Source organism: Salarias fasciatus, unplaced genomic scaffold (genome assembly GCF_902148845.1).
Source record: "Salarias fasciatus unplaced genomic scaffold, fSalaFa1.1, whole genome shotgun sequence".
NCBI lineage: Eukaryota > Metazoa > Chordata > Actinopteri > Blenniiformes > Blenniidae > Salarias > Salarias fasciatus.
Genome location: NW_021941378.1, coordinates 149,994 through 175,260, shown reverse-complemented (window position 1 = coordinate 175,260; position 25,267 = coordinate 149,994). Strand labels below are relative to the sequence as shown.

The 25,267-nt window shown below is 50.4% G+C and overlaps 1 protein-coding gene across 3 annotated transcripts in view; it reads left to right on the top strand.

The window, feature by feature from the left end:
- The first annotated feature begins 5,774 nt into the window (after positions 1 to 5,774).
- Positions 5,775 to 25,267, top strand: part of l3mbtl4 (L3MBTL histone methyl-lysine binding protein 4) — a 67,936-nt gene continuing 48,443 nt past the window's right edge. For 2 of the 3 annotated variants that reach the window (XM_030087270.1, XM_030087268.1), the window contains exons 1-2: positions 5,775 to 6,389; positions 14,595 to 14,680. In XM_030087270.1, the coding sequence (XP_029943130.1) occupies positions 6,362 to 6,389; positions 14,595 to 14,680 (114 nt within the window). In that variant the 5' untranslated portion in view covers positions 5,775 to 6,361. The remainder of the gene's footprint in view (positions 6,390 to 14,594; positions 14,681 to 25,267) is intronic. The other variant, XM_030087269.1, reaches the window with a different exon arrangement.

The following is a 25,267-nucleotide window of genomic DNA, read 5'->3' as shown; positions in this document are numbered from 1 at the left end:
TTCAGCTGCTGCTCCAGCTGTTGCTCCAGCTGTTGCTCCAGCTGTTGCTCCAGCTGCTGCTCCAGCTGTTGCTCCAGCTGTTGCTCCAGCTGCTGCTCCAGCTGTTGCTCCAGCTGTTGCTTCAGCTGCTGCTCCAGCTGCTGCTCCAGCTGTTGCTCCAGCTGCTGCTCCAGCTGCTGCTCCAGCTGCTGCTCCAGCTGCTGCTCCAGCTGTTGCTCCAGCTGTTGCTCCAGCTGCTGCTCCAGCTGCTGCTCCAGCTGTTGCTCCAGCTGTTGCTCCAGCTGTTGCTCCAGCTGTTGCTTCAGCTGCTGCTCCAGCTGTTGCTTCAGCTGCTGCTCCAGCTGTTGCTCCAGCTGCTGCTCCAGCTGTTGCTTCAGCTGCTGCTCCAGCTGTTGCTTCCAGCTGCTGCTCCAGCTGCTTGCTCCAGCTGCTGCTCCAGCTGTTGCTCCAGCTGTTGCTTCAGCTGCTGCTCCAGCTGTTGCTCAGCTGCTGCTCCAGCTGTTGCTCCAGCTGCTGCTCCAGCTGTTGCTTCTGCTGCTGCTCCAGCTGTTGCTCCAGCTGCTGCTCCAGCTGTTGCTCCAGCTGCTGCTCCAGCTGTTGCTCCAGCTGTTGCTTCAGCTGCTGCTCCAGCTGTTGCTCCAGCTGCTGCTCCAGCTGTTGCTCCAGCTGCTGCTTCAGCTGCTGCTCCAGCTGTTGCTTCAGCTGCTGCTCCAGCTGTTGCTCCAGCTGCTTGCTCAGCTGCTGCTCCAGCTGTTGCTCCAGCTGCTGCTCCAGCTGTTGCTCCAGCTGTTGCTCCAGCTGCTGCTCCAGCTGCTGCTCCAGCTGCTGCTCCAGCTGTTGCTCCAGCTGCTGCTCCAGCTGTTGCTCCAGCTGCTGCTCCAGCTGCTGCTCCAGCTGCTGCTCCAGCTGTTGCTCCAGCTGTTGCTCCAGCTGTTGCTCCAGCTGTTGCTCCAGCTGCTGCTCCAGCTGTTGCTCCAGCTGTTGCTCCAGCTGTTGCTCCAGCTGTTGCTCCAGCTGTTGCTTCAGCTGTTGCTCCAGCTGCTGCTCCAGCTGTTGCTCCAGCTGCTGCTCCAGCTGCTGCTCCAGCTGCTGCTCCAGCTGCTGCTCCAGCTGCTGCTCCAGCTGCTGCTCCAGCTGTTGCTCCAGCTGCTGCTCCAGCTGCTGCTCCAGCTGCTGCTCCAGCCAGGGCTTGTAGACCTCCGGCACAGTGCCGGAAATCCGGCTGGAGATATTTTGGGTTTTTTTTTTTTCTTCTCTGTAAGCAGTCATTAGTGACCGTTCTAACTACCAGTGATGCTCAATGTTCAGGAGTTTTAGCCAATCAGAGCGAGGTGGGCGGGCCTTAAGTGTTTCACACTTTGGACAAAGCATCTGATTGGTTTCAAGCCGTGCGCTGATCACTTCGGTGTCTTCTCTCAGCGGCGAGAGTGGAGCGGCCTCAGCTGAGTTCAGGCCCGTCCAGCTTCACATGTCCGCGCGTTGCGCGTTGGTCCGCGTGACGTAAAAATCGTCATGAATTCCTGTCCTCTAGGGTCCGCGGACCGATCTGCGGACGTCCGCGCAGCAGCCAGAATTTGAGACCGCGTTGCGCGCAGGTCGCGGAAGCGTGCGCCTGCGCCAGAGCGCCAGAGCAAACAAAACATGGCGGTAAAAGTGAAAGTAGGCGGAGCTCCAGCCTGATGGCTCCACTTAAAGACACCGAAAGAGTGAAAAACTGGTGGAAAGAGAGAGAGACTGTCTGGAGGAGGAGAAGGTCTGCAGACAGAAGTGAAAAAGTAACTAATCGCTCCGGCGCCGCCCCGCGATTCAGAAACAGGAAAAAAGGCTAAATAAACTTTAATACTTAAAGATAATGTACTGACAGTGTATGTGCTTAATTTTCTCTAAATAATCCGTAATAAAGGAGCAGATCAACAGTCTGTAGAGCCGGAGAAGCTTCTCCAGGCTGCGTGGATCACCGCGCCGGCATGAGACGCACAGCGGAGCTCAGAATGCAGCATGGGAGGAAGCGCGTCCACATCGGTGGAGCGCGGAGCTTCCAAAGCGGACGCGGAAACGCGGACATGTGAAGCATGGACCAGCCTGAATTCTCACCACGTGACCGCTCGCCGCTTCCTGGCCGCTCGAAAACCATATATTTTCTCTGTAAAACGGCCGCCCTCGCCGCGCTACTCGCTGCCGGTGTGAACGTCCCGCAAGTCGACGGGCGCGCGACTCTTTCGCTGGAAACGCTCGCCGCCGGCCGCCCCCCGCCACTCAAGATGAGCGACAATTGCGTCATTACATTGTCTTTGCATGTAATCTCTTTGCACGAAAGTGCAGTATGTTTCCACGTCCGGTGGAAACATACTGGAGCTTCGAGCTCCATGGAGAACGGAGGCAGACCGCAGGTCAGAGCGCAGCCCGGGAGGCGCTCAGAAACAGGTCAGAAGTGTCTGAGCTCTGCAGAACCGAGTCAGGCGGAGAGTTTGGAGTTCAGTCCTGACAGTCCTGGACTGAGGCTGTTATGGCTTGGGAAAAGAAAAAAAAAAAAAAACCTCCCTATCGTCTCATTGGTTCCTCTTATCGACCGGTCGGTTAACTTCCCAAAAATGTTGGAAAACACAAAACTGTAACAAAAAGTTGTTTCAGTTCAGTTTCAGTTTATTTTTATTTTTGAAAAGGGACGGTGTACATGTAAACAAAAAAAGGGACAGATGCCTGTACCAGGTTGTAGCTTACTTTTGATTTGATTTATTATTTCATTCATTGAAATAAAAAAAAAAAGGTGAGTGCAACATACTTGCATCCACTTACTTCAGCACAGATCTGATGAATAAAAAGGTACAGAAAGAAGCAAAAGCTCATAATATCTGCCCCTTATCAGTTCAGAATCCTTTACACTTCCCGTGTGCGCATGCTGCTAATTTCCGCCTGCAGTCCCTTCAGCAGGTTGATGTATTAAAATAATAAACAGTAAAAACAAATGAAATGAACAATGAGACGTCAGTTTCTAACAGTAAAAACACAAGACAGTGACAGTGAGGCCAGTAAAATTAAAATGGATAGCTTTAAGAGTAGACAGAGCAGAGTTGTTTGCAAACACACGTGCATGCGTGCGCACACACACACACTGAGAGTATAAAGTACCCCCCACACACCCTTACAATATTCAGTAAAACACCCCCCTCCCCATCCCAGCCTTATCTAACCATGTGAGCAAACCTGAGCTGATAGGATCCATTTCTTTACCGAACAGGAAGGACTTCAGGTTTGTGAGGCTGTTATTCTGCTGGGAGGTTATTCCACTGATCTGAGGACACAACAGAAAGATGATTTAGCAAATGTAGTTTTTCGTGGTGGGATACAGCATTCTCCCCTCGACACTGATCTAGTGGTCCGTGTTGATGCCTCAGAGCACAGAGAAATAAATATTTTCAGTGGTGGAGGTGCGTCATTATGTCATTATGTATGATCTTAAAAAGCAGGCAGAGGTTAGCATGTATGATTATATCTCAAGACTCAACATGTTGTATTTCTGAAGCTCTGAGCAGTGGTGGTGGGAACGCTTTCTCTTATCATGAATTTTTATGGCGCTTTTATGAAATGAATCTAGTGGTTTTAGAACTGTTTTACAGGCTTGTTGGGGAAGACTTTGTATCAGTCCTGGAGCGGGTCTGGTGGTTGGATGGGAAGATGAAGACCTGCAGCGCTGTCAACAGGATTTAAAGGATCAGTTCAGTTTAAACAGTTTTTCACGTTGTTTTCGAATGAAGTAGAACAATATTCTCACCCCGAATGCTTTTCTGATCCGAACAGTGCTTCGGGAGAAATTTAGATCCAAAGTGGAGCTGCAGACGTCCGTATACTGTGAGCCAATGGGGCATGTGTGGCGCCGGCTCCCAAAACGACTTTAATCGTCCAAAAACTCATTAGTTTCACCAGTATTTCCTCCTGGTCACTCAGCCTCTCCTCCACCGCAGCCCGGTGTTGCCAGATACATGCTGCTGTGGTTTTACAGATCTCTGAAGTGAACACGGTGATTTGGATGTAAACAGAAGTACATTCACCAAGAGACACAGTAGGTGGCGCTGTGCTCCAAAGTTGTTGGTCGCCACCCGCGTATATGAGCATAGTGAGCGACAGCAGCTCAGGTAGAGCAGGTCGTCTTATAACCGGAAGGTTGGCGGTTCGATCCCCGCTCCCGCAGGCGTAAAACTGTCGTTGTGTCCTTGGGCAAGACACTTCACCCACCTTGCCTAGTATGAAAGTAGTGAGAGTGAATGGTTGGTGGTGGGAGGGGCTTCCGTCAGTCTGCCCCCCCCAGGGCAGCTGTGGCTACAGTCGTAGCTTACCACCACCCAGTATGGTGTGAATGAATAATGCAATGTAAAGCGTCTTTGAGTGTCCTGAAAAGCGCTGTATAAAACCAATGCATTATTATTATTATTATTATATTGTTCGACTTCGTTCTATAAACAACGCGAACACTGTTTAAACCGAAGTTATCCTTTAATATTTCCAGATGGATGCGTTGCGCTGTCAGGTTTTTTTGGGTGTTGCCCCGAGTTGAAATGTGATTCATGGCTCCAGTGTGGAGCCACCTGCGTAGCAGCTGGAGCAGCAGCAACAGCTGGAGCAGCAGCTGGAGCAGCAGCAACAGCTGGAGCAGCAGCAGCAGCTGGAGCAGCAGCAACAGCTGGAGCAGCAGCTGGAGCAGCAGCAACAGCTGGAGCAGCAGCAGCAGCTGGAGCAGCAGCAACAGCTGGAGCAGCAGCTGGAGCAGCAGCAACAGCTGGAGCAGCAGCAGCAGCTGGAGCAGCAGCTGGAGCAGCAGCTGGAGCAGCAGCTGGAGCAGCAGCAGCAGCTGGAGCAGCAGCTGGAGCAGCAGCTGGAGCAGCAGCTGGAGCAGCAGCTGGAGCAGCAGCTGGAGCAGCAGCTGGAGCAGCAGCTGGAGCAGCAGCAGCAGCTGGAGCAGCAGCTGGAGCAGCAACAGCTGGAGCAGCAGCTGGAGCAGCAGCAGCAGCAGCAGCAGCAGCTGGAGCAGCAGCAGCAGCTGGAGCAGCAGCTGGAGCAGCAACAGCTGGAGCAGCAGCTGGAGCAGCAGCAGCAGCAGCAGCAGCTGGAGCAGCAGCAGCAGCTGGAGCAGCAGCTGGAGCAGCAGCAGCAGCTGGAGCAGCAGCAACAGCTGGAGCAGCAGCTGGAGCAGCAGCAACAGCTGGAGCAGCAGCAGCAGCTGGAGCAGCAGCAGCAGCTGGAGCAGCAGCAGCAGCTGGAGCAGCAGCAGCAGCTGGAGCAGCAGCTGGAGCAGCAGCAGCAGCTGGAGCAGCAGCTGGAGCAGCTGGAGCAGCAGCTGGAGCAGCAGCTGGAGCAGCAGCTGGAGCAGCAGCTGGAGCAGCAGCTGGAGCAGCAGCTGGAGCAGCAGCAGCAGCTGGAGCAGCAGCTGGAGCAGCAACAGCTGGAGCAGCAGCTGGAGCAGCAGCAGCAGCAGCAGCAGCAGCTGGAGCAGCAGCAGCAGCTGGAGCAGCAGCTGGAGCAGCAACAGCTGGAGCAGCAGCTGGAGCAGCAGCAGCAGCAGCAGCAGCTGGAGCAGCAGCAACAGCTGGAGCAGCAGCAACAGCTGGAGCAGCAGCAACAGCTGGAGCAGCAGCAACAGCTGGAGCAGCAGCAGCTGGAGCAGCAGCTGGAGCAGCAGCAGCAGCAGCTGGAGTGGTCTGCCTTCTCTTTAGTTGGACTTTGCATCATGAGACACTCGTCCAGCTTTCGGACAGACAGCAGTGCACAGCTGTCTGTCCTCATTCTGCCTTCTTTGCTCTTTTGACACCTGGATTCCAGCTGTTTGGGAAGCATGCTATATCCGTCTGGGCTCACGGACGTTACACCTGTCTGCAGTCGCTGCCAGGTGGACTAAACCATTTTGTGCCTCATAGAGGGGGGCCCGGGGCTTTCAGTATGTTGGGAGAACTGAGACATGGATTTCATCCTGTCAGCTGATATTATCGATATGTTGAAATGAATCATGACGAGTTGGAGGGTTAGGGTTAGGAAATGTCCACCACAGCAGATGTCGTTGGAAATAAGAACATCAGGGAAACATGCAGAGACTGAGAGACGGAAGAGCAGCTGGACAAGATGTGGGCTGTGAAGGTCCTCTATGGGGCCTCGATGTCTCTGGGGCCTCAGTCCTCCTGGGGCCTCGGTCCTCCTGGGGCCACGGTGTCTCTGGAGCCTGCCATTGGTCAGGATGAGCTGCATGTCAGGTGACGTGACGGTGGTTTCCATGGTAACTGCAGACCGTGAGCCTGTAGCCAGGTTGCCATGCTGGGTGTGTGTTGGGTACTAAAGTGGTCTTCATGGTGTGTTTCTGCAGGCGGAGGTCGAGATGAAGAGCAGAGGGAGCAGCGCTCAAGGTAAAGCCTTCTCACTCCAATATAAGACCCAAAAATGTCACAACAATGTCTATAAATTACTCTACTGTGGAAAATCACAGCTCACTGTTGTCACTGAATCAGTGTCCATAGTTAGGCCAGAGCCCTGAGTGAGGAGACGGATTAGTAACAGCGGAACAGCCCGTCTCCAGCCAATTGGCTTCATGAACACCGGGTTCACTGTGGATGCGGTCCGTCTGCGGTCCATCTGCAGTTCATCTGCGGTGCGTCTGCGGTGCGTCTGCGGTCCGTCGGCGGTGCGTCTGCGGTCCGTCTGCGGTTCATCTGCGGTGCGTCTGTGGTCCGTCTGCAGTTCATCTGCGGTGCGTCTGCGGTGCGTCTGCGGTCTGTCTGCGGTTCATCTGCGGTGCGTCTGCGGCCCGTCTGCGGTCCGTCTGCGGTCCGTCTGCAGTGCGTCTGCAGTTCATCTGCAGTGCGTCTGCGTTCCGTCTGCGGTGCGTCTGCGGTGCGTCTGCGGTGCGTCTGCGGTGCGTCTGCAGTCCGTCTGCGGTGCATCTGCGTTCCGTCTGCGGTCCGTCTGCAGTTCATCTGCGGTGCATCTGCGGTCCGTCGGCGGTGCGTCTGCGGTCCGTCTGCGGTTCATCTGCGGTGCGTCTGTGGTCCGTCTGCAGTTCATCTGCGGTGCGTCTGCGGTCCGTCTGCGGTTCATCTGCGGTGCGTCTGCGGCCCGTCTGCGGTCCATCTGCGGTCCGTCTGCAGTGCGTCTGCAGTTCATCTGCAGTGCGTCTGCGTTCCGTCTGCGGTGCGTCTGCAGTCCGTCTGCGGTGCGTCTGCAGTCCGTCTGCGTTCCGTCTGCGGTGCGGTTGTGTTCCGTCTGCGGTCCGTCTGCGGTCCGTCTGCGGTCCGTCTGCGGTGCGTCTGCGGTGCGTCTGCAGTCCGTCTGCGGTGCATCTGCGTTCCGTCTGCGGTCCGTCTGCAGTTCATCTGCGGTGCATCTGCGGTGCATCTGCGGTCCGTCGGCGGTGCGTCTGCGGTCCGTCTGCGGTTCATCTGCGGTGCGTCTGTGGTCCGTCTGCAGTTCATCTGCGGTGCGTCTGCGGTCCGTCTGCGGTTCATCTGCGGTGCGTCTGCGGTGCGTCTGCGGCCCGTCTGCGGTCCGTCTGCGGTCCGTCTGCAGTGCGTCTGCAGTTCATCTGCAGTGCGTCTGCGTTCCGTCTGCGGTGCGTCTGCAGTCCGTCTGCGGTGCGTCTGCAGTCCGTCTGCGTTCCGTCTGCGGTGCGGTTGTGTTCCGTCTGCGGTGCGTCTGCAGTCCGTCTGCGGTCCGTCTGCGGTCCGTCTGCGGTGCGTCTGCGGTGCGTCTGCAGTCCGTCTGCGGTGCGTCTGCGGTGCATCTGCGTTCCGTCTGCGGTGCGTCTGCAGTCCGTCTGCAGTCCGTCTGCGGTCCGTCTGCGGTGCGTCTGCGTTCCGTCTGCGGTCCGTCTGCGGCGTGTCTGCGGTGCGTCTGCGGTGCGTCTGCGCTCCGTCTGCGGTCCGTCTGCTGTCCGTCTGCGGTGCGTCTGCGTTCCGTCTGCGGTCCGTCTGCGGTGCGTCTGCGTTCCGTCTGCGGTCCGTCTGCGGTGCGTCTGCGGTGCGTCTGCAGTCCGTCTGCGGTGCGTCTGCAGTCCGTCTGCGGTCCGTCTGCGGTGCATCTGCGTTCCATCTGCGGTGCGTCTGCAGTCCGTCTGCGGTCCGTCTGCGGTGCGTCTGCGTTCCGTCTGCAGTCCGTCTGCGGTGCATCTGCGTTCCGTCTGCGGTCCGTCTGCAGTTCATCTGCGGTGCATCTGCGGTGCATCTGCGGTGCATCTGCGGTCCGTCGGCGGTCCGTCGGCGGTGCGTCTGCGGTCCGTCTGCGGTTCATCTGCGGTGCGTCTGTGGTCCGTCTGCAGTTCATCTGCGGTGCGTCTGCGGTCCGTCTGCGGTTCATCTGCGGTGCGTCTGCGGCCCGTCTGCGGTCCGTCTGCGGTCCGTCTGCAGTGCGTCTGCAGTTCATCTGCAGTGCGTCTGCGTTCCGTCTGCGGTGCGTCTGCAGTCCGTCTGCGGTGCGTCTGCAGTCCGTCTGCGTTCCGTCTGCGGTGCGGTTGTGTTCCGTCTGCGGTGCGTCTGCAGTCCGTCTGCGGTCCGTCTGCGGTCCGTCTGCGGTGCGTCTGCGGTGCGTCTGCAGTCCGTCTGCGGTGCGTCTGCGGTGCATCTGCGTTCCGTCTGCGGTGCGTCTGCAGTCCGTCTGCGGTGCGTCTGCAGTCCGTCTGCGGTGCGTCTGCGGTGCGTCTGCGGTGCGTCTGCAGTCCGTCTGCAGTCCGTCTGCGGTCCGTCTGCGGTGCGTCTGCGTTCCGTCTGCGGTCCGTCTGCGGCGTGTCTGCGGTGCGTCTGCGTTCCGTCTGCGCTCCGTCTGCGGTCCGTCTGCGGTGCGTCTGCGGTGCGTCTGCAGTCCGTCTGCGGTGCGTCTGCAGTCCGTCTGCGGTGCGTCTGCAGTCCGTCTGCGGTGCGTCTGCGGTGCGTCTGCGGTGCGTCTGCAGTCCGTCTGCGGTGCGTCTGCAGTCCGTCTGCGGTCCGTCTGCGGTGCATCTGCGTTCCGTCTGCGGTGCGTCTGCAGTCCGTCTGCGGTGCGTCTGCGTTCCGTCTGCAGTCCGTCTGCGGCGTGTCTGCGGTGCGTCTGCGTCCGTCTGCGGTCCGTCTGCGGTCCGTCTGCAGTCCGTCTGCGTTCCGTCTGCGGTCCGTCTGCGGCGTGTCTGCGGTGCGTCTGCTGTCCAGAACCACCGCAGCACTGTGATTCACTCCGTCTGCGGTGTCTCTGCAGTCTGCTGGACGACATTGCCAGATCTGTCGCTGTCTCCTGCAAACAATACGAAACCCGTTGAACTCAATAGAAAGAAGGCCAAACCGCCATCTTGGTTGAAAATGCACGTTTAAACCGTAAAAACTGGATTTGTATAATAAAGAACTCATAAACACATAATCATTTCTTCAACCCGTCCGACGTGTCCAGAAAAGCAGCTTGATTTGGCAGAAACCCGCCCAATCTGGCAACCCAGAGCCGCTCCGGTCAGGAAGCTGTTTGGAGTCGTTTGACTTTAGTGCAGTAGAGGAACAAACCGTTGATTCTAAAGCGTTTAATGACTGCATCACTCAACTCAACTTCATTTATATAGCACTTTAAAAACAACTAAAGCTGGCACAAAGCGCTGTACAGAGACACGAGTATATATAAGTGCAAGTGCAAGAGTAAAACACATTTAGAACAAACAACAAAAAAGAGACAAACATTAAAAAAACCAAGGGTGGAGTCTCAGGCTGAGTTAAAAGCCAGTGAATAAAAATGTGTTTTAAGATCTTTCTTAAAAATGGACAGTGAGTGGGCCTGCCTGATGGCAGTGGCAGCTCATTCTACAGCTGGGGGGGCCACAACAGAGAAAGCTCTGTCCCCTCTGAGCTCACGCTTGGACCTGGGCTCCTCCAGGAGCAGCTGATCAGCTGATCTGAGGCACCGAGCAGGAGTGTAGAGGCGAAGCAGCTCAGAGAGGGAAGGCGGGGCCAGACCATTTAGAGATTTAAAAACAAATAGAAGAACCTTAAAATGGACTCTAAAGTGCACAGGGAGCCAGTGGAGGGAGGCCAGGATGGACTGATGTGTCCCTCTTACGTCCTCCAGTCAGTAGCCACGCTGCAGCATTTTGGACCAACTGGAGACGAGCGAGGGACGACTGGCTGACTCCAACATGAAGTGCATTGCAGTAATCCTGCCCAGATGTAATAAAGGCATGGATTACTGTTTCAAAGTGCTCACGTGCAAGAATGTTTTTCACTCTGGCCAACTTCCTGAGGTGGAAGAAGCTGGATTTCACCACTGCGCGTATCTGTGAATCTAGTTTAAAACCACTGTCCGTTTTTAAACCCACATTCAAAACAGTGGCCTTCACATGTGACGTCAAGGGGCCGAGGTCAGCAGGCGGAGGTTCACAGGAGTCACTGGGACCAAAGACAATCACTTCTGTTTTCCTCTCATTAAAGTTTAGAAGGTTTAGGGCCGTCCAGGCTTTAATGTCCTCCAGGCACCGCAGTAGAGGCGTTAGTGAGAAAGCTTCTTTCTTTTTTAATGGGACATAGATCTGGCTGTCGTCCGCATAACAGTGAAAAGAGATGCCGTGCTTTCTCAGGATGGAGCCCAGTGGCAATAAATAGAGAGAAAAGCAGTGGCCCCAGCACTGAGCCCTGTGGAACCCCATAAGACAGAGGACAGGGACAGGATTCAGAGCTGGCCAGACAAACAGGCAGGACCTGAACCACTGCAGTACAGGAACACTCATGCCGACCAGCTGCTGCAGTCGGGATATCAAGATGTTGTGGTCCACAGTATCAAATGCAGCAGTGAGGTCCAGCAGAACCAGAACCTCATAGTCACCAGAGTCATTGACGAGGAGGATGTCATTAAAAACCCTGAGTAGAGCCGACTCGGTGCTGTGCAGGGGTTTAACCCGGACTGGAAGACCTCCAGGATGTCAGGACTGTCCAGGTGGTTTTCCAGCTGCAGGTAGAGAACCTTCTCCAGGTTCTTTGAAATGAAGGGCAGCTTTGAGATGGGCCTAACATGATCCAGGACAGCCTGATCCAGGCCAGGGTTCTTTAGAAGGGGCTGTACCACTGCATGTTTAAAATGGACAGGGACAACACCCGAGGACAGACTGCTGTTAATGACAGAGAGGACAAGCTGACCACTGCTGGGAAAATGTCTTTAAAGAGATGAGGGGGAACGGCGTCTCGGGGGAACCTGAGGGCTTAATGTGGAGAACCACATCCTGTAGGGACGATAAGGTCACTGCTCCAACTCATCAAATATGCCAGAGCCGTGGCCAGGACCAGAGGGGTCATGGTCAGGGGTCAGAACCAGGGCCCTGGTGGAAACAACCTGATCTCAGAGGCTGGTTCTAAGCAGACAGGCTGTGGGGCGTTGAGAACAGAGTCTGTGGTTCTGTACAGCACACCTGGGTCATGGCGGTTCTCCAGAATAATGTTTGACAAATATTCTGTCTTAGCGCCTTTAACGGTGTTCTGATACCTGTGCCAGCAGCCTTTTAAAACTTGGAGAGAAACGTGCAGCTTGTCCTTCTTCCACCTGCGCTCAGCTCTGTGGTTCTCCCTCCGAGCTGAACCAGGACCCAGCTCTGTGGTTCTCCCTCCGAGCTGAACCGGGACCCAGCTCTGTGGTTCTCCCTCCGAGCTGAACCGGGACCCAGCTCTGTGGTTCTCCCTCCGAGCTGAACCGGGACCCAGCTCTGTGGTTCTCCCTCCGAGCTGAACCAGGACACCAGGACCCAGCTCTGTGGTTCTCCCTCCGAGCTGAACCAGGACCCAGCTCTGTGGTTCTCCCTCCGAGCTGAACCAGGACCCAGCTCTGTGGTTCTCCCTCCGAGCTGAACCAGGACCCAGCTCTGTGGTTCTCCCTCCGAGCTGAACCAGGACCCAGCTCTGTGGTTCTCCCTCCGAGCTGAACCAGGACCCAGCTCTGTGGTTCTCCCTCCGAGCTGAACCAGGACCCAGCTCTGTGGTTCTCCCTCCGAGCTGAACCGGGACCCAGCTCTGTGGTTCTCCCTCCGAGCTGAACCGGGACCCAGCTCTGTGGTTCTCCCTCCGAGCTGAACCGGGACCCAGCTCTGTGGTTCTCCCTCCGAGCTGAACCGGGACCCAGCTCTGTGGTTCTCCCTCCGAGCTGAACCGGGACCCAGCTCTGTGGTTCTCCCTCCGAGCTGAACCGGGACCCAGCTCTGTGGTTCTCCCTCCGAGCTGAACCAGGACCCAGCTCTGTGGTTCTCCCTCCGAGCTGAACCAGGACCCAGCTCTGTGGTTCTCCCTCCGAGCTGAACCAGGACCCAGCTCTGTGGTTCTCCCTCCGAGCTGCCCGAGTTCTCTCGCTGAACCAGGGCTCAGGTTGGGCTTCAGGCTGCCTGGTTTTTAATGGAGCCACAGAGTCCAGGACTGTTTGGCAGGAGGAGTGGAACCATGAGCTGAGCTCCTCTGGACCCGTTAGTTCAGGGGAACACAGAGCTGGTTGAAAGCAGCAGAGAAGAGAACAGCGGTGGAAGGGTTAAAGGTCGCCGAGCAGGGACGCAGCTTTTAACTGGTGCACAGAACAACCCGACTTCAAATACCACAGGCAGATGGTCAGAGAAAACACTGTCACAAATCTCCAGGTTAGAAACGGAAAAGCCGTGGCAGAGAACAGGATGTAGTGTGTGTCCTCGGTGGTGTGTGGGACCAGACACCCTGAGCCAGACTGAGAGTCAGTGAGCGTTATAAAGTCCTTACCTAGAGGCCTATCAGGGCAGCAGACATGATGTTGAAGTCCCCAAGAATGAGGACGCAATCATACCTGGGCATGATCCCCGCCAGGACGCCAGTGAATTCCCTGATGAAGTCCTTGTTGTATTTGGGCCGTCTGTAAATGACAGCGACCGGCACCGGGTCGGAGCACCGGGCCGGAGCACCGGGCCGGAGCACCGGGTCGGAGCACCGGGTCGGAGCACCGGGTCGGAGCACCGGGTCGGAGCACCGGGTCAGAGCACCGGGTCGGAGCACCGGGTCGGAGCACCGGGTCGGAGCGACCCACCTCAAATGAAGTCAGATGGAAGGTGGAGAAGCAGGACGAGGAGCGTACTGTTTACAGTGAAAGTCGTTCTTCAAAGCAGCCGCCGTCCCACCTCCACGGCCCGATGTCCCGGGGAGCTGAAGAAGGAGCAGCGGCTGGTACGAGTTCGTTAAACGCACCGCGCTCCGCCCCGCCGATCCAGGCCTCCGTCAGGCCTCCGTCAGGCAGAGGGAATCCAGAGCATGGGCGCTGAAGAAATCCCTCAGGATGAAGGTTTTGTTGCTCGGGGACCTGGCGCTCACCAGGCCGATCCTGGCCGGAGACGGCGCCTGTGGCCCGCCGGGGGCCCGGTGCGGCGTCCTCAGATGCCGGAGATTCACTCCGCGCCGGCGGAGCCGGGGAGAGGAGGGGCGGCGGGGCCGGAGTCCGTCATCCAGGCCGGCAACGGGGACCAAGCAGGCATCGACGGGGTCCAGGAAGCGCTGCGGCACGACGAAGGAGCGGGGTAATCCACGTCCTGTCCGGGAGATGGACAAACGCCGTGCCAGGCAGACCTTAGCTTCACCAGCCTTACCGTGGTGGCGGGAACTCTTTTGCCGAGGAGGAAGACTCGAGGCCCGGTACAGGTGAACCGGGATGCCCGAGAGGTACGGAGGTAAGGTTTTATGTCCACCGTAGTCGCGTGCAGCGAGATTTCCCACCTTATACTGGAGATCCAGGAGAAACTGGCGCTCATACACCAGCAGATACTCGCTCTGTAAAATCCCAAGCAATAAAAACACGAAAAACAAAAACAAAACTGAGAGCGGCAGGCGGCAAGCCATAAACACCGCCGCCATCTTGGTTGCCAGATCTCACAGATGTCCCACAGAAATCCCTGTTTGCTCTGTTTTCTACCAGAAGAAGTAAAAAATGGAAGATTAAGGCAAAGATACGACACAGATTTTATTTTGAAATCACTTATTTTGGAACAAGTATCGCGTTTCCTTCCGGCACCCGGCCTGCTTCTGTCTGGACTGACGTGGTCGGGCTCCGGCATGCCCAGAAATAGGATGCTAGCGGAAAGATTCCGCAGCTCGACCGGAGCCGGACCGGAGCCGGACCGGAGCCGGACCGGAGCCGGACCGCGGCCCCTGACCCTAACCCTGAACAGAAGAAGTCTGTGAAAGTGTGACTGAGGAGCCAGTGAGGCTGCAGGACCGTTTCCAGGACTGGACCAGGTCCTGGGATCCAGACCACGGACTGGAGGAGCAGAGAGCCCGGCCAGCAGAGACGTTCAAGTCCAGGAGAACCTGAAAGGGTTCCAGAGACTGGAGAGCGAGGACCACACGGGGCGCCCTCAGCCCCGCCCCAGAAAACAAGGTCAAAATACGCCGGAGTGGGACTTCCTGTTTTCCCAGCTGTCTGCTGCTCTGAACATCAACTGGAATACCCACAATGCCTTGTGTCTGTCTGGACTACGGCAGCCCCACTGTTGTATTGATGAAAAACATTAAAATGATTCTCCAGCGTGACGCTGTGGTGTGTATCTGCTGTAAATGAGGGGAACGCACCCTGCTTTCTGATTGGCTGCTGTCTGCGAGAGCTCTGATTGGCTGATGTGTCCTCAGTGAGTGCCAAGAGGCAGTCCTGGTCCTGGCAGCAGTACCTGGACCAGCAGGAGGCGGAAGCTGCTCCCGCTGCAGCCTTCACACAGGTAACGCACACACACGCACGCACACACACACGCACACACGCATGCGCACACACACTCTTTCAGAAATCCCCACCCAGCTCTCGGAGCTGTGTTTGAAGCTGCAAACGGTTCTTCAGAATGAAGCTTTATTTATAAAACACTAACAGTGAAGGATGAGGTGGAGACGCTGCAGCAGCAGCAGAGGCTCAAACTTCATAGTTTAAAGTGAAGACAAATGTCTTAAGACTTCTTTTAAAAATGGACGAGGGGGGGGGGACAGCTCGTCCTACAGCTCAGGGGCCAAAACAGAAAAAAGAAAAAAAACCCTCTGTCCTTCTGAGCCTCCGTCTGGACCCGGGTCTTTCCAGACTGGTTCTATCCCTCTGGACCACAGACTGGTTCTGTCTCACTGGACCACGGACTGGTTCTGTCCCTCTGGACCACTGACTGGTCCAGATCCAGGACTTCATGCTGGTTCACCAAGCACCTCTTCCACAGCTTGACTGAACATTAAAAACCTCAAGGACTGGAAAACAAGTTCCTCCAGGACCATCTGCTGACTGAGCCATCTGACCAGGGACAGGGAACAACTGTCCTCAACATTGTCCTAGGCTTTACTTCTTATTGTCTCATGCTAGCTGTTGCCAAAGCTGTCCGTCCCTGGGAGAGGGATCCCTCCATACTGTGGTTCTCCCCAAGATTTCTTCTTCTCCCACTGGGTTTCTGGAGTTTTTTCTTGCCGGATGTGAGGGTCGAAGGCGGTGGTTGCTTCGTTTTGTCTCGTTACTGTGAATTTGACATATTAACATTATGCTTATTCACTGTTTTTATTTTAACATTATAACATGACTTAGTTCAGTCATTGACGAGCTGTTGTGGACTGTTCATGCCACCATGTTTATTGGTCTGATGTCAACGTTCTCACTCTGTTCTGTCTGTGGACTGTTTATATCGACACTACACTGTGATTCATTGTTATTATCAAAGTCATTATCAATCTTTGAAATTTTTACCAACCAATGTCACATCTTGAAGCCCTCTGACGCAGCTGTTGTTGTGATACTGGGCTATACAAAAATAAATTGATTGATCGATTGATTGATTGATTGATTGATTGAGGACAGACCAGAGAGAGGACAGACTCCTCCAGCAGTGTCCTTCATAATAGTGGGCGTGGTCTCAGCTGTTCCCTCGACCTCCTCCTGGTGGTAATAAAATTATTTTCCCAACAACAGACTGCAGCTGGACCTCGAGTGTGTGTGTGTGTGTGTGTGTGTGTGTGTGTGTGTGTGTGTGTGTGTGTGTGTGTGTGTGAGTGATTCATATAGCTCCATTTACTTTACTGTGTGCATGTCTGTGTGTATATAAAGGGGTGTAACGATTCGTTTTGACAACGATGCAATCTATATCACCGTTTGTAATTGCCCATATGACTAAAGAATGATATTGGTTAATTAGAACGATACTGGTTAATTAGAACGATACTGGTTCATTAGAACGATACTGGTTCATTAGAACGATATTGGTTTATAAGAACGATACTGGTTAATTAGAACGATACTGGTTCATTAGAACGATACTGGTTCATTAGAACGATACTAGTTAATTAGAACAATATTGGTTATGAGAACGATACTGGTTAATTAGCACGATATTGGTTCATTAGAACGATACTGGTTAATTAGAACGATATTGGTTCATTAGAACGATACTGGTTCATTAGAACAATACTGGTTCATTAGAACGATATTGGTTAATTAGCACGATGCTGGTTAATTAGCACGATATTGGTTCATTAGAACGATACTGGTTAATTAGAACGATATTGGTTAATTAGAACGATATTGGTTTAATAGAACGATACTGGTTAATTAGAATGATATTGGTTCATTGTAAAGCAATGTAAAGCATCTCTGAGTGTCCTGAAAAGCGCTATATAAAACCAATGCATTATTGTTATTATTGGAACAATACTGGCTAATTAGATCAATATTGGTTTATTAGAACGACATTGGTTCATTAGAGCGATACTGGTTAATTAGCACGATATTGGTTCATTAGAACAATACTGGTTAATTAGAACGATACTGGTTCATTAGAACGATACTGGTTAATTAGAACGATACTGGTTCATTAGAACGATACTAGTTAATTAGAACAATATTGGTTATGAGAACGATACTGGTTAATTAGCACGATATTGGTTCATTAGAACGATACTGGTTAATTAGAACGATATTGGTTCATTAGAACGATACTGGTTAATTAGAACAATATTGGTTAATTAGAACGATATTGGTTTAATAGAACGATACTGGTTAATTAGAACGATACTGGTTAATTAGAACAATATTGGTTAATTAGAACGATACTGGTTAATTAGAACGATACTGGTTAATTAGAATGATACTGGTTCATAAGAACGATACTGGTTAATTAGAACGATACTTTTTCATTAGAACAATACTGGTTAATTAGAACGACATTGGTTAATTAGCACGATACTGGTTAATTAGCACGATATTGGTTCATTAGAACGATACTGGTTAATTAGAACGATATTGGTTAATTAGAACGATATTGGTTTAATAGAACGATACTGGTTAATTAGAATGATATTGGTTCATTGTAAAGCAATGTAAAGCGTCTCTGAGTGTCCTGAAAAGCGCTATATAAAACCAATGCATTATTGTTATTATTAGAACAATACTGGCTAATTATATCAATATTGGTTTATTAGAACGACATTGGTTAATTAGCACGATACTGGTTAATTAGCACGATATTGGTTCATTAGAACAATACTGGTTAATTAGAACGATACTGGTTCATTAGAACGATACTGGTTAATTAAAACAATATTGGTTAATTAGAATGATATTGGTTCATTAGAACGATACTGGTTCATTAGAACGATATTGGTTCATAAGAACGATACTGGTTAATTAGAACGATACTGGTTAATTAGAACGATACTAGTTAATTAGAACAATATTGGTTATTAGAACGATACTGGTTAATTAGCACGATATTGGTTCATTAGAACGATATTGGTTTAATCGAACAATACTGGTTAATTAGAACGATACTGGTTAATTAGAACAATATTGGTTCATTAGAACGATACTGGTTAATTAGGACGATATTGGTTAATTAGAACGATATTGGTTTAATCGAACAATACTGGTTAATTAGAACGATACTGGTTAATTAGAACAATATTGGTTCATTAGAACGATACTGGTTAATTAGAACGATATTGGTTCATTAGAACGATATTGGTTTAATAGAACGATACTGGTTAATTAGAACGATATTCGTTAATTAGAACGATACTGGTTTATTAGAACGATACTGGTTCATTAGAACGATATTGGTTCATAAGAACGATACTGGTTAATTAGAACGATACTGGTTAATTAGAACGACATTGGTTAATTAGCACGATACTGGTTAATTAGCACGATATTGGTTCATTAGAACGATACTGGTTAATTAGAACGATATTGGTTCATTAGAGCGATACTGGTTAATTAGAACGATATTGGTTAATTATAACGATATTGGTTTAATAGAACGATACTGTTAATTAGAACGATATTGGTTAATTAGAGCGATACTGGTTAATTAGAACGATGCTGATTCATTAGCACGATATTGATTCATTAGAACGATACTGGTTAATTAGAACGATACTGGTTAATTAGAACGATACTGGTTCATTAGAACGATACTGGTTAATTAGAACAACATTGGTTAATTAGCACGATACTGGTTAATTAGCACGATATTGGTTCATTAGAACGATACTGGTTAATTAGAACGATATTGGTTCATTAGAACGATACTGGTTAATTAGAACGATATTGGTTAATTAGAACGATATTGGTTTTATAGAACAATACTGGTTAATTAGAACGATACTGATTCATTAGCACGATATTGATTCATTAGAACGATCCTGGTTAATTAGAACAACATTGGTCAGTTTGAACCATATTGGTTCATTAGAACGGTACCGGTTAATTAGAACAGTGCGATCTTAAACGATTCAGTGAATTGAAACTGATTCAGTAACTTATTAGGAAACACTTCAGCAGTGTGACTGTGAACTAAAGACCTGGGAACCGGACAGGACAGGGATGCTGGCTGGCGCACACTACAGCATGCTTCACTCTTCCCTGCTTCAGAGACACACTAGAGGACAGCAGAGGACAGAGCGTCTTCTGTTGTCCTCTAGAGTGCAGCAGTAGAAATAAGCTGTTAGGAACAGTCTGTGACAAATAAAAGCTACTTTTTTAAATCACTAACTGTCTTAAATCATTGTTTTGTCCCCATATTGGATGGTTTACACCACAATAAAAACTCGTTGAGCTTTGATCAGGAGAAGTTTCATTAAAGGCTCTGACTCTGGAGGCAGGGAAAGCCCCCCCGCCCCCATCCCGTCTTCCGTGATGGTAGTAATGAAGATGAATTAATGAAGATGAATTAAAACGTTGGGATTGTTGCAGGACTGGCGGAGATGCAGGTAAAGCAATCAGATCTGGATTTGATCTGAATGGAGGAGATCCAGTTCACCCAGGAGGAAATAGTTACTGAGGAGTAACCTCTAACTTCCTGCTCTGCTGGGTTCAGGAGCTCTGGCTTCCTGTTTCACTGTCTTATAGTGAATATATTTACTGTCTTATAATGAATATATTCAGTCTTATAGTGAATATATTCACTGTCTTATAATGAACATATTCAGTCTAATAATGAATATATTCAGTCTTATAGTGAATATATTCACTGTCTTATAGTGAATATATTCAGTCTTATAGTGCATATATTCACTGTCTTATAATGAACATATTCAGTCTAATAATGAATATATTCAGTCTTATAGTGAATATATTCACTGTCTAATAATGAATATATTCAGTCTTATAGTGCATATATTCACTGTCTTATAATGAACATATTCAGTCTAATAATGAACATATTCAGTCTTATAGTGAATATATTCACTGTCTAATAATGAATATATTCAGTCTTATAGTGCATATATTCACTGTCTTATAATGAACATATTCAGTCTAATAATGAATATATTCAGTCTTATAGTGAATATATTCACTGTGTTATAGTGAATATATTTTCTGTCATATAGTGACTATACGAGGGGGTACCCAAAAGAAACCGGAATTTGGTCAGAAAACAATAATACTGGCCGTCAGATGTGCTGCAGGTAAGCCTCGTGCACATCTGTGAGAAATCTGAGCTCCCAGAGTGACACTGACGCCTGTCAGGCGCTGTTTATAGTAACAGAGTGCAGCGGCGGTCTGCGATTTTTTTCCAAAACGGCGACATTGACTGTGAAGCCAGAGCAGCGCAAACATTAAATTCTGCTTTTTGCTGGAAAAACAGCAGCAGAAACACTCAGCTTGTTGCAGCAAGCCTACAAGGATGCTGCTCTGGGGAAGACTCAGGTCCATGAGTGGTCCGGGGGTCTGAGAAGGGCCAGATGTCGGCGCGTCAGGTCCGCTCAGCGTGAAAACAATGCTGAGCTGCTTCTCGGCTGTCCAGGGTCTCGTCCACAGCGAGTCTGTCCCTCCAGGTCAGACTGTAAACCAGGACTACTACAGGAAGTCCTCAGACGCTCCGTGAGGATGTGAGGAGGAAGCAGAGCGTCGTGGCGGAGTGGAGCCGGTTGATCCACCACCACAGAGCGCCAGCGGACACGGCGCTGCGCCTCACGCAGTTTCTGGAGAAGAATGAGATGAATCTCCTCTCCCATCCGCCTGATTCTCCAGATGAAGCCTCCAGGGACTTTTTCTTGTTCCCCAGGTTGAAGAAGCAGCTGAAGGGACAGCGGTTTGCAGATGTGGAGGAGGGGACAGACAAATCGCAGCCGGCAAAAAATGGCACAATTACGCACGGGTCTGACGACGCATTGGTGAAGTGGGAGACACGGCTGGAGCGCTGCATTAATGCGGATGGAGATTATTTTGAAGGCGACAGTGGTGTTTTATTTTGAAATGTCAGAAATAAAAAGTTACAGTCAAATTCCGGATTCTTTTGGGTCCACCCTCGTACTTCACTGACATATTCATGTCTCCTCCACTCACAGCTGAGAGGGGATTTGTTTTCTAAGCAGCGGTATCAGCACCTCGGTGAGGCGGAGCTGTTCAGCCAATCAGGAAGGTTTAGTCCTAGGGTGTGATCAGGTGGCTCTGAGCTGATTGGCTCCTCTCTTAGCTCCACACTACAGGATTTAAGATGAAATATTAAACATGGTCATTACTACGATCTGCCCTTCCGACGCCTCCCGAGCGGCTCCGACTGGAGAGAATCTCTCTGAACACACCGAACACCAGAAGACCGGACCGGATTCATCTGCATACTGCGACCATCGCACCTTGTCGGCTTTGATCGGAAGGAGATCGGGGCAGAATTCCGCCTGATCATCCTGTCGTGTGTGCCGGCCTTAAGGGGGAAAGGTGTGAATAAATGATAGACTCGGCTAGGTAACTGGCACCGTGGCTCCCAAGTCTGAATCTTTTTACCCTGGACTTTCAACCATGCTGTCGGGTCGCATGTCTGCAGACAAACCTGGCAGTGATGTTGTTGCAGTGATGTTGTTGCAGCCATGTTGCAGTAATGTTGCAGTGATGTTATTGCAGCAATGTTGTTGCAGTAATGTTGCAGCAATGTTGTTGCAGCAATGTTGCAGCAATGTTGTTGCAGCAATGTTGTTGCAGCAATGTTGTTGTGGCGATGTTGCAGCGATGCTGCAGTGATGTCGCAGTGATGTTGCAGCGATTCTGTTGCAGTGATGCTGTTGCAGTGATGCTGTTGCAGTGATGTTGTTGCATCAATGTTGTTGCAGTAATGTTGCAGCAATGTCGTTGCAGCGATGTTGCAGCAATGTTGTTGCAGCAATGTTGTTGCAGCAATGTTGTTGTGGCGATGTTGCAGCGATGCTGCAGTGATGTCGCAGTGATGTTGCAGCGATTCTGTTGCAGTGATGCTGTTGCAGTGATGCTGTTGCAGCGATGTTGTTGCATCAATGTTGTTGCATCGATGTTGTTGCAGCGATGTTGCAGCGATGTTGTTGCAGCGATGTTGTTGCATCGATGTTGCAGTGATGATGTTGCAGTGATGTTGCATCGATGTTGCAGTGATGATGTTGCAGTGATGTTGCATCGATGTTGCAGTGATGTTGCAGTGATGTTGCATCGATTTTGCAGTGATGTTGCATCGATTTTGCAGTGATGTTGCAGTGATTTTGTTGCATCGACGTTGTTGCAGTGATGTTGCATCGATTTTGCAGTGATGTTGCAGTGATGTTGTTGCAGCAATGTTTCATGCAGTGTTGTTGTTGTAGTGCTGCTGTTTCAGTGATTTTGTTGCAGTGATGTTGTGGTGATGTTGCAGCGATGCTGTTGCAGTGATGTTATTGCGGTGATGTTGTTGCAGTGATGTTGTTGCAGTGATGTTGTTGCTGTAATGTTGCAGCGATGTTGCACCGATGTTGTTGCAGCGATGTTGCAGCGATGTTGTTGCTGCAATGTTGCAGCGATGTTGTTGCAGCGATGTTGTTGCAGCGATGTTGCAGTGTTGTTGTTGCATCGATGTTTCAGGGATTTTGTTGCAGCGATATTGTTACAGCGATGTTGTTGCAGCGCTGTTGTTGCAGCGATGTTGTTGCAGCGATGTTGTTGCAGCGATGTTGCAGTGTTGTTGTTGCATCGATGTTTCAGGGATTTTGTTGCAGCGATATTGTTACAGCGATGTTGTTGCAGCGCTGTTGTTGCAGCGATGTTGTTGCGGCGATGTTGCAGTGATGTTGTTGCAGCGATGTTGTGGTGATGTTGTTGCGGCGATGTTGCTGCGATGTTGTTATGGTGATGTTGTTGCGGTGATGTTGTTGCAGCGATGTTGTTGCAGTGGTGTTGCTGCAATGTTGTTGCAGTGATGCTGTTGCAGCGATGTTGTTGCATCAATGTCGTTGCATCGATGTTGCAGCGATGTTGTTGCATCGATTTTGTTGCATCGATGTTGCAGTGATGTTGCATTGATGTTGCAGTGATGTTGCATCGATGTTGCAGTGATGTTGCAGCAATGTTGTTGCATCGATGTTGTTGCAGTGATGTTGCAGCGATGTTGTTGCAGTGATGTTGCAGCAATGTTGTTGCATCGATGTTGTTGCAGTGATGTTGTTGCAGTGATGTTGTTGCAGTGATGTTGTTGCAGTGATGTTGCAGCGATGTTGTTGCAAGTGATTGTTGTTGCTGCGAGTGTTGTTGCGGTTGATTTTGTCTGCAGCGTATGTTGTTGCAGTGATGTTGTTGGCAGCGATGTTGTTGCTGGTGATTTTGTTTGCAGAGATGTTGTTGTTGCAGTGATGTTGTTGCTGCGATGTTGTGGTGATGTTGCAGTGATGTTGTTGCAGTGATGTTGCAGTGATGTTGTTGCAGCGATGTTGCAGTGATTTGTTGCAGCGATGTTGTTGCAGTGATGGTTGTTGCAAGCGATGTTGTTGCAGGTGATGTTGTTGCGGCGATGTTGTTGCGGTGATTTTGTTGCAGTGATGTTGTTGCAGTGATGTTGTTGCAGCGATGTTGTTGCAGTGATGTTGTTGCAGCGATGTTGTTGCAGTGATGTTGTTGCAGCGATGTTGTTGCGGTGATTTTGTTGCAGCGATGTTGTTGCAGTGATGTTGTTGCGGCGATGTTGTTGCAGTGATGTTGTTGCAGCGATGTTGTTGCGGTGATTTTGTTGCAGCGATGTTGTTGCAGTGATGTTGTTGCAGCGATGTTGTTGCAGTGATTTTGTTGCAGCGATGTTGTTGCGGTGATTTTGTTGCAGCGATGTTGTTGCAGTGATTTTGTTGCAGCGATGTTGTTGCAGTGATGTTGTTGCAGTGATGTTGTTGCAGCGATGTTGTTGCGGTGATTTTGTTGCAGCGATGTTGTTGCAGTGATGTTGTTGCAGCGATGTTGTTGCAGTGATTTTGTTGCAGCGATGTTGTTGCAGTGATTTTGTTGCAGCGATGTTGTTGCGGTGATTTTGTTGCAGCGATGTTGTTGCAGTGATTTTGTTGCAGCGATGTTGTTGCGGTGATTTTGTTGCAGCGATGTTGTTGCAGTGATTTTGTTGCAGCGATGTTGTTGCGGTGATTTTGTTGCAGCGATGTTGTTGCAGCGATGTTGTTGCAGTGATTTTGTTGCAGCGATGTTGTTGCGGTGATTTTGTTGCAGCGATGTTGTTGCAGCGATGTTGTTGCAGCGATGTTGTTGCAGTGATTTTGTTGCAGCGATGTTGTTGCGGTGATTTTGTTGCAGCGATGTTGTTGCAGTGATTTTGTTGCAGCGATGTTGTTGCGGTGATTTTGTTGTGGTGATTTTGTTGGGTCGATGTTGTTGCAGCGATGTTGTTGCAGCGATGTTTTTTGCCCGAGCCTCTGAGTAAACATGCCGGCGAGGCCTGACGTGTCAGCAGAGCCCTGGTTAGCATGTGCTGCTGCCGAAGCGGGACGGCTGGAAGAGCCTGGATGGTTGGCGCCATGCTTGGTTCTGATGTCTTTTGGTGCGTTGCCATGACGTCACAAACAGGCAACTGAACCACGTCACATCCAACGTCTTTTTATCTTTAAACAGTGGTGAAAAGATAGTTATATGTGGTGTGACTGTGCTTCACCAATACGCTACGTTCTAATCTCGATACAATCGAGTGATTAGCTTTTAAACGATGTTAGATCGATATACGTCGTCTGAAAGGCCAACTAGCCGAGCACAGATCGCTGTGGTTGTATCATAGGAATATTAATCGATGAAGTAGAAGAATCGTTACACCCCTATACATGATATACCGTATTGACCCGAATATAAGATGACTCCGATTATAACACGACCCCTATTTTTCAAAAATCATTTTGTGAAAAAAAAAAAAAAATGCTGAAGACAGGTCACTCATAAAACAACTTTTTATTATACAATTATAAACTCAAAAACTCACAACTGAGATAACATTTCACGAGATATAAAATGAAAAAATATTACGACAGTATTGAATAAATATATTCTCCTTCTCAAAATAAGAAACAATAAGCAACAAATAAGAACCTCAAGGGTCCAAACTGCATAAATGATGTAAATAACTGTCCAGGTCCTTCAGCTGAATCAGGCTCTGGTGGTGGACATTCCGTCTGTCCGTCTTTCAGAGACGTCTTCACTCTCCCTTCTATCAGTCTCTCTGAAGCGTCTCTCAGGACCACGGAAAGCTTTTCTCATAGCGTTAGCATCTGGAGTGTTTTTTCTGTGCTCTCCAGTCAGAACGAGGCTCTGCTCCACCAGACCTCCTGCAGCTTGGCAGTAGTTTGATGACTCTGCTGCGTTGATCACCATCAGTTTAAAGTTGGTATCATAACTTCTCCTCTGTTGTTTGCTCAGTTGTCCAGCGTTCAGCCCCTTTGTTCCAGATGATCCGCCATTTTTCATCAGATCATTTGATCTCATTTCATCGCTCCACTCGCTCTCTGCTCAGTGATACTTTGGCGCCATCTAGCTGCGTGGATGCGTATTGACCATCTACCGTAAGTCCGCGATTATAACACCACCCCACTTT